This window comes from Barbus barbus, assembly GCF_936440315.1.
Source record: "Barbus barbus genome assembly, chromosome: 18".
NCBI classification, from domain to species: Eukaryota; Metazoa; Chordata; class Actinopteri; order Cypriniformes; family Cyprinidae; genus Barbus; species Barbus barbus.
Window position 1 is genome coordinate 16,615,074 of NC_136746.1, and position 9,194 is coordinate 16,624,267.

Below are 9,194 nucleotides of genomic sequence, written 5' to 3' on the forward strand. Positions count from 1 at the left end.
CAAACCTGCTTTCAGTCCCAAAAATGTGTTGTATTAATAATTTAATTGTATTAAAAATGAAAGATTACTGTATTTTATATATAGATACAACCCTGGGATTATGCTGCCTCCAAAATAATTTCAGATTGTAGAAGCAAATGGAAAAAAGAGTAGCCTATAAGAATGACAGAAATCAGACAGGTTTTCCTTGAAATGTATTAATACCCGTCTGTCTTTAAGTTAAAAGAGCAACAAGTGTGCTCGGTCTAATAAACCGGAGGGGGAGCCGATTAAAGTATCAGAGAGGATCTGTGTCTGGACGGTCAAGGGGTAATTAATAGTTTTTGGTCACACACGTGGGCGTCACAGTGAACCCTCCGCTAGAACTTTCTCGGTCTTCAGAGGGACCTCAGAGGGACCTTTGCTGCTTCGAGAAACCCGTCCCCGTTTACAGTACGTCATCAAACAGACCCTTTAAAGCGTCTGTAGCGGCTGTAATGGCACAATATTCGGGAGCGAAGCAAAATCAGAGTATGAAAACACCGTCTCCAGTCGAAACGATGGCAACTAACGACCCTCTGCCACCTGGGTGGGAGATCAAAATTGACCCGCAGACAGGTTGGCCGTTTTTTGTGGATCACAACAATCGCACAACGACGTGGAACGATCCGAGGCATGACACTAAAAAGGTAAGATAGGTCTTGATTGTGCTTTTGGAAGTTGCGCTGTCAAGCGCGCGCGTTTTTCAGGCGATCTTACAAATGCAGGTCTACATATGATGTGTGTTTTATACATTAGTTTGGGCATTGTGGCAATTTAGAGGGGGTTTCATCGAAAAAGACAGTTTTGTTGAGTGCGTAGGCTACGATCCCACTCAGTACATCCACATCTTACTTGATCAGACACGGACTGTCTAGGGTAGAGGAGCCACGCACTTGATATTCGCCGAAGCTCGCGCGTGAATCGCAGGCACCGTGGAAATAGCGCTTCGCGTGCATTTGAACGGCCTGACGGCATATACATGGGCGAAATATATTAGTGTGATGATCTCAGCAGAAGTGATTAGTGTGTGACGCACTGCAGTCATATGTGAGAGTGTTAGAACGACTCCACAATGTTTATTTAAACCCTCGAGAACTACGCACACTGCGCTTGTTCTTCACATCCCTGGAACCGCAAAGTTTCCCTTACATGGGGTTTCAGAAAGATCCACCCACTCACCGATTCTGTCATTCCCAATGAATGGTCTTGAAAGTTACAAACTGGAAGTGTCAAACTGTTCTCCGCACATCAGGTTCTGGGAGTCAAAAATGTGTGTGGGGGGGGGGGGGGCTTGCCAGTTGGCATCTTTCATTAGATAGATCAACACTTGTCCGAAGTTAGTGTCACTGAGAATCTGCTGGAAAGACACAGCTGCCAGGAGATAAACTGAGCGCTACTCTTGGCGTCTGTGTCAAAAAAAGCAGAGGGCATGAGGTCATATACGCTAACCAGCCACTATTCCCTCTGTTTAGGTCTTGGTTTTTTAGTAAAACTACATAACTGTCGTCATTTTATAACATTGTAAACCTTAAATCATCCATCTTTGAGCTTTTTCAGGCCCAGGACTCCTAGAGAATTAATCAGATGTGTTGCATTTTAAGCTTGGCCTATAATAACATGCTTATATTGCCATATGAATGTGCTTGTATATTTAGACCTGTACAAGACAGTGAAATGTGAAGCTGAACTTTATCTTCTTAACTTTAGCATTTAGTATAAGTTTATTTGTCAACTGTCAGTAGTGTAGCGATGAATGAAGCTGTCGCTTTCATACCAAGCGGCTTTCTGTTGGTCAACACAATGATCATGTGACCAAACTGATCATAAGCAAAATCTGCATGGGTAGCTTTTTCGCTTTAGTTTCATGAAATTCCAGTTGAAATGACTGGATTTTGCTTGCAAAGTTTTCGCTGAGCCAACATTAGATGTGACCATCTCTTCATTCAAGAATAATTGCCTCCCTGTCTTAAATGATGTCGCTGCTCTGCTGTTTCAACATCAGAATTGGTGTTTAGAGATGATTTGTTAGGGATTTTGTCTCTTTTAATGTTTGTTGTGTCTGTGCAACTCTGATTTACATTGAGTAAGGGAGGCCCTCCCCCTCACAAAGAGTATTTTAAGACACAGTGTCAACAGCTCAGGAACCCATTGAAAAATGCTACATAGAGTGAGTCATGGCATTAGAATCGACAGCATACAGGGTATATCCTGTAAGCCAATACCATCGCTTAACAGTTGCTGTGCACAGTGAGTTTTTACCCACTGGTGTTTCATGTTTGTTCTTGGACTGCCTCGTCATTGAGAGAGGGCGGACTGACCTTTGCGTGTCAAACAGATGAGGAGAGAAGACGCAAGACACGTTCAAATTGAGTGTTACATTTATGTATTGAATTGAAGCAGTGACTGAATCTGAATGTTGGTTGGATGCCTGCAATAACGTGTAATATCATTTTACATTAGACAGGTTTACAACAAGTGGAATTCACATATTACTGAGTGTGACTAGTCGTAAAAGCCTACAACTTGTAGCAGGTGTAAAATACTGTTAATCATCACATAATGTCATATAGAGTATCTATGTCTAATAGAAGAGTAACCTTTAGTTAAAAAGTGTATCATACTAAGATAATACAGGTCAGGAGTTTGAATATTAGACATTGTGCTTGGTAGTAATGCTCCATTTCACTCATTGTCAAAGTTTAACTCTCAAATGTTTGTCCCCATTGTGGCTGACTGTGATGTATACTGTTTAACAATAGCATTACTTCCTTTTACAGTTCAGATGATTAATCATGAGAATGATGATCTAGCTACTGATTTTATGGGATTATTTCACAAAAACTTGGCTTGTTTTTAATATTTTTGGCCATAGCCTAGTCATTGGTGCAAGTCAAAACATTTTGTTTATGCTGTCTGTAATGCAATTGTTGATGATTGGAGCTTTTTCAATAACCCAGACAACCACATGCTTTAGTTATTTGCCTTCTTCTGCAAAACAGTTTAGCGTATAGCTACTACATACTTCAGCAAAGCCAGACTGAAGAGCCACATCAGAAGTCATGTTGTTGATCAGACTTATGATGCAGAACATTTTGTCTTATCATTAATTGAGGATACATCTATTATAAATAAAAATAATGGGATAATTTTGAATAGACCGTTCAACCATCCTTTTTTTTCTTTTCCTTTTTTCAGATTTTTTCAAATGGCCCCTCTATGTCCCCTGAGTCTCCTCAGGACATGCACAAATTCTTTATTCAAGAGATGAGACAACCAATGCTACGCCAGGGGTACATCCCCATCCCAATCTCCCATGAAAACACTGAACCCAGGCTGCAGCAGTATCCGAGTTTCTCCTACATCCACCCAGCAATGCAGCAAAGTTTGAGAACAGATGGACGTACGCCTTCCCCGACCCCAGCATCCCACTCTCGGCCTAGATCTCCAGTGCAGGCCCCATCGGAAGCATGTTTGTCTTGCTCACCTGCTTCACACGGGCCTGAGGTAAGACCATTAGGAATCAGATATCTCTATTAGACACGGCAGTCTCTGTCAGGCTATGGATTCATTGTGAAAGAATTGCACGAATTCATGTACTTTGCTTCTAGCGGTTTTATTTATATGTTTTACTTGTGTCATGTGTTTTCTTTTCAAAGATTAAAAAACTGAGTTTAATAGGTTGCTGAAAAATGATGGCTGCTAAAAGTTGTGATATAAACCCATTATTGCTGAATCATATATTCTGCCTGTATTTACTGTGGCATTTCATGCTGGTTTGTCGACCCTTGCCCACATTTAGAATTTTCAAAATAAGTTTATTTAAGTGTTTTATTTTGTATTTTTTGTTAATTTATGTAAACACGTGTATATTTTTATACATTTATTTTTTGTTTATCTTATTTCTATTTGATCAAAAATGCGGTAAAAGCAGAAATATTGTGTAATATTTTTATCTAAAGTGACTTACAAAGGTGTCAACAAGAGAGCCAACAATAGTAGTAATACTTGAAATAGATTTTCATTATACACTGAACAAAATTATAAACGCAACACTTTTGTTTTTGCCCCCATTTTTCATGAGCTGAACTCAAAGATTAAGACTATGTACGCAACATGGGGCCGTGCATTATCACGCTGCAACACAAGGTGATGGTCGTGGATGAATGGCATAACAATGGGCCTCAGGATCTCGTCACGGTATTTCTGTGCATTCAGAATGCCATCAATAAAATGCACCTGTGTTCTTTGTCCATAACGTACGCCTGCCCATACCATAACCCCACTGCCACCATGGGCCACTTGATCCACAACGTTGACATCAGCAAACCACTCACCCACATGACGCCATACACGCTGTCTGCCATCTGCCCTGTACAGTGAAAACCGGGATTCATATGTGAAGAGAACACCTCTCCAAAGTGCCAGATGCCATCGAATGTGAGCGTTTGCCCACTCAAGTCGGTTACGACGACGAACTGCAGTCAGGTCGAGACCCCTATGAGGACGACGAGCATGCAGATGAGCTTCCCTGAGACGGTTTCTGATAGTTTGTGCAGATTCTTTGGTTATGCAAACCTATTGTTGCAGCAGCTGTCCGGGTGGCTGGTCTCAGACGATCTTTGATGTGAAGATGCTGGATGTGGAGGTCCTGGGCTGGTGTGGTTACACGTGGTCTGTGGTTGTGAGGCCGGTTGGATGTACTGCCAAATTCTCTGAAACGCCTTTGGATACGGCTTATGTTAGAGAAATGAACATTCAATTCACGGGCAACAGCTCTGGTGGACATTCCTGCAGTCAGCATGCCAATTGTACGCTCCCTCAAAAGCTGCGACATCTGTGGCATTGTGCTGTATGATAAAACTGCACATTTTAGAGTGGGCTTTTATTGTGGCCAGCCTAAGGCACACCTGTGCAATAATCATGCTGTCTAATCAGCATCTTGATATGCCACACCTGTGAGGTGGATGGATTATATCGGCAAAGGAGAAGCGCTCACTAACACAGATTTAGACAGATTTGTGAACGATATTTGAGAGAAATAGGCCTTTTGTGTACATGGAAAAAGTCTTAGATCTTTGAGTTCAGCAAAAACGTGTTGCGTTAATAATTTTGTTCAATGTATCTTCACTGTCATTTTTGATCAAATTATTGCTTGCATGCTGAATAAAAGTATTTATTTATTAAAAAAAAATCTTACTTATCCCAAACCTTTGAATGCTAGTGTATACATTTTTGGCTATTTCCAAAATCAAACTGTATTTTTTATTTGCATCAGGTTCATCAACCACAGGGCACACACCAACAAATGAGTGGCCTTCATCAACAGCCCCGACCCAGCAATACAGGACCCCGGGCGGGCTACATCCCCATTCCGGTGATCCATGAGGGTGTAGGGGGTGCCTCACAATCCCAGCCTAGCCAAAGTTCTCATCTCACGCGAGAAAAAATGCCAATATACCGTGAACAAGTGCCCATTCAGATTCAACAGAATCGAACTGCCAGTCCCATCTCGGTCCCCTTACTGGCCCAGTCACCAGTCATGTCTCAGATCATGGGAGAGAGACCCCAGGTACGTGTGTTATTTATTAGTATTTATTAATAGGTACTGATTTACTTAACCTCAAGCCATTAATGCTTATTTATGTAACATGTAGTGCTAGCATTACTAAAGTGTTCAGAATTATTGTATGAAATTAAACTAAAGAGAATATGTTGCCATTGCCAGGTCCAGCAACACATTGGTCATGCAGCAATATCACCTAAAGCTGAACAACCAGTTGAAGAAATTGTCAGACCGCCTGCATTTGAAATTCCCGTTCAAAGAGTTAGTGATGTTCCTCAGCAAATACATCATCAGCCAGTACAACCACAACAACAACCTACAAAAGCACCTCAGCCAAAAGCACAACAGCCCGTACCGCAGTCACCACAGGTATCAGAGACATCCAATATTACCATACAATTTCCTCCTGCACCAGAACCTCAGGAAACCACTGCCCCTCAAACACCTCAAGAGGTCCTACACCCACAAGTCCAGCCTGAGCAGACTCCAGAACAAGATCTGAGCCACCCAGGACTGCTCAAAGTGCAGCAGATATTGGAACATGTGGAGAAACTGGCACAAGATGTGAAAAGTTTTGATGGGAAGAAGAATGATAAAAGATACTTGGTGCTGGAAGAGATGTTGACCAAAGAACTTCTGGCTCTGGACTCGGTAGACCCTGAAGGTCGCCCAGATGTGCGTCAGGCTCGGAGGGATGGCGTCCGCAGAGTTCAAACCATTCTAGATGAACTGGAGGTGTTTGGAGAGCCGATGGAAGGGTTGGCTGGTGACACATACCCTGAGGCGAAAGGAGAGCCGAGTATGATTGACCAGGCAAACACAGAAAAGGTCAAGGAGATTTCATAATTGCACAAAGGAGGCACAAATTTTAGAAGAACACTAATCAAATCCCCATTCTTGTTTTACTTGCGCAATTATTATTAGTTGCATGCATGAATAATTGAAGTTTTCTGTTGGAAATGATCTAACGTGAGTGCAATCATGTGTGCTGTTATGTGATGCTGCTGTTGTCGAATCTCACCATGCAAGTGTCTTGTAGCAAAAGACATAGTGGTAACAAGTTATATTCAAAAACACATGAAAATGAGGCCTTGAACCAGAAGAAAGTATTTTATCGTTCAAAAAGTATCTTTTGTACCATGTTGAATGAATGAATGATAAAACGTTTTTGAATATTCCTTAAGAAGTTGAAGTCATAGTGAAAACTTTTATTTGATTTTTTTTTTTTATTTTCATGTGTGGGCTACAAAAAAATATAAAGGCATTCAATTTAATTGTGGCATATGGGAAGGTGTGTGTGTGTGTGTGTGTGTGTGTGTATATATATACAGATTAAATATATATATGCCTTTTATATATATAAAAATATTACCATTTGAACATCATGCAGGAGAATAATTCATTGTTGAAAGTGAGCTTTGCTGACAGAATTCCCTATGATGGTTTGAATGCTTGTCAGTATTTGTTGAATGACAGTGATACAAATGATGATATATTTTTATTCTATTTTTCTGTGCCAAAATAAACATTTCCAGTATTAAGAATGTTCACTTAAGAATGTTCAAATGGTGAATCTAAAAAAACTCACTGAATATATAGTCGCCTTATGATTAAGGGGCTGGTTTGTTAAAGCAGCCAGGGTCAGTCCAAAGTTATGGTGGTCTATGAACTCGAAAGGTACCAAAATCATCCCATTTTATAAACACAGTGCCCTTGAGGAAGGCAACTTAAACACTTGCTCTAAGGGACTAGAAATTAGTGTACCAAAAATGACTTTGTATAATGTGTCCGCTCAATTCAGTTTAAAACATGACTGTTGTGAGAATTTTTTAAATTATCTTAATGACCTGTTACTGACTCTGATATCGTACTAATACTGTGAACAAAATTGGTTTCTAAGTATGTTTTGTGAAATAGTATGCAATGTTCAGTGTTCACAGCTTGGTTATTTGCAGTTTGTTAAAATGTCGACATGATATGGTGACATAAGCATGACTGCAAATACAGTATAATAAAGCACTTTGCTTACATGAAGTTGCATACTTTTTTTTTTTAATGTACAAATTTCATGAAGAAAAAACAAACAGGATAACTACTGCTTGGACCATCCAGTGTCTTATAAAATATTATTCTACAGTGTTTACAATATTAAGATTTTGTCAGCATAAAAAATAAGAATAATGTAATATCATCTGTTTTTAAGAATTATAATAAACAACAATATTTACAAACAAATGATAAATTCCCAGTTATAAGAAAGAGATATAGCTATACATGTAGGTCAGCCTGAGATTAAAAAGGTGAGCTATTTATCTTAGAAAAGTCAAGAAAAGAATAATGAGAGTAAAAAATTGAGTCCTATTAGGCATATTTGCAGAAGAAAAGTTTCTTGAAAACTAAAATGAGACCACGGCATTATGTAATCAATTGGGGATAATATTACATCTAAATAGCATTTAATTCCATTTAGGATAGGCTTCAAAGGCGTGGAAAGACGCCTACTGCCAGATACATCTTTACCAGTCAGACAGTGAACAATGCTTCACTGACTACTGCATCTCTCCAGTCATTTTAGGATTGTTTCAAAGACTATAAATTAATATAGTCTATATTATATTATTAAAATACTATTCATATATTAATTAAAAAAATGAAAGTCAAAACAAAAAGGTTGGTGGTCTTATAAAAGCATGTTTATAAGGTCTACATTTTGGTTTCAAGCAGATTTCATGAGAAAATGTAACTATTTTACCATGTGGTTATTTCATATGAAATTGTATGATAAGAATCCTATTGAAACATTCAATTTTTAGAAAATAAATAAATAAATGTTTTAAGGTCCATCCCATCTCAAACTTTACCATCAATGGGGCAAGTGGTGCCTCCAGGAAATCTTTAATGGGGTAACCAGAGAGGCACACTAAAAATTCTGAGGTGAAATTCTTTTTTTCAGGGTTGGCCATGTATGGTGCCAATGAGTGGTATAAAAGTAGGAAAAATAGACAGATCTGAGATTATACAATTTCATTTGAATCAGCCACCGAATCACTAAAACGAGTGTTTTGGTGAGTTTTTCCAAACATGTCAAAAGTTAGTTATATTGTATTGTATTATTATTGTTTTTTTTACTTCATTGAAATGGCACGAAACTTGGCAAAGGTTTTGGCACTTGCTATGTGAACACAAAACAAATATCATGAACATGATTCGAAAAGGTTAAATGGGCGTGAAAAAAAGCCAAACTTGTCGGCCTACTTCTCCGAGTCAAAAATAACACTGGAAACGAGTGGGACACAAATTTCATCTAGTGGGAACGTTTGGTACTGCGTCCAAAAAAAATCTTAATGAATGCTCTTTTTTGTGATATCAACCTCAAATTTGGAACACAACTGTAGATGTATTTTATTCATATAAAATTTGAAAATAGTATTTTTGTGCATTTTTCATAACAGTAAACTTAACCAAGTGTGGTCTTTAAAAGGACACCAGATTTAAGTCTGTGCTCCAAAGCCCTTAAGATTTACAGTTTAAGTTGGAACGTTCATTCATTCAATCATTTGATGCACAATAATGATAAAGAACACAATTCATTTGGCACACACACCTTTGA

At 39.0% G+C, this 9,194-nt stretch overlaps 1 protein-coding gene across 1 annotated transcript; it reads left to right on the forward strand.

The window, feature by feature from the left end:
* Window positions 1-337: 337 nt before the first annotated feature.
* LOC306884418 (BAG family molecular chaperone regulator 3-like) lies at window positions 338-7,616 on the forward strand. Its single transcript, XM_079440249.1, has 4 exons — window positions 338-668; window positions 3,217-3,525; window positions 5,297-5,590; window positions 5,747-7,616. The coding sequence occupies exons 1-4, from the start codon at window positions 477-479 to the stop codon at window positions 6,428-6,430; spliced, it is 1,479 nt and encodes a 492-aa protein (XP_079296375.1). The 5' UTR covers window positions 338-476; the 3' UTR covers window positions 6,431-7,616.
* The last annotated feature ends 1,578 nt before the right edge of the window (window positions 7,617-9,194 follow it).

Bases quoted from the DNA above. Each gene is read 5' to 3' on its own strand.
- LOC306884418 (XM_079440249.1), top strand. From the start codon at position 477: ATGGCACAATATTCGGGAGCGAAGCAAAATCAGAGTATGAAAACACCG. The intron at 669-3,216 runs GTAAGATAGGTC...TCCTTTTTTCAG, and splicing joins CGAGGCATGACACTAAAAAG to ATTTTTTCAAATGGCCCCTC. The intron at 5,591-5,746 runs GTACGTGTGTTA...TGCCATTGCCAG, and splicing joins TCATGGGAGAGAGACCCCAG to GTCCAGCAACACATTGGTCA.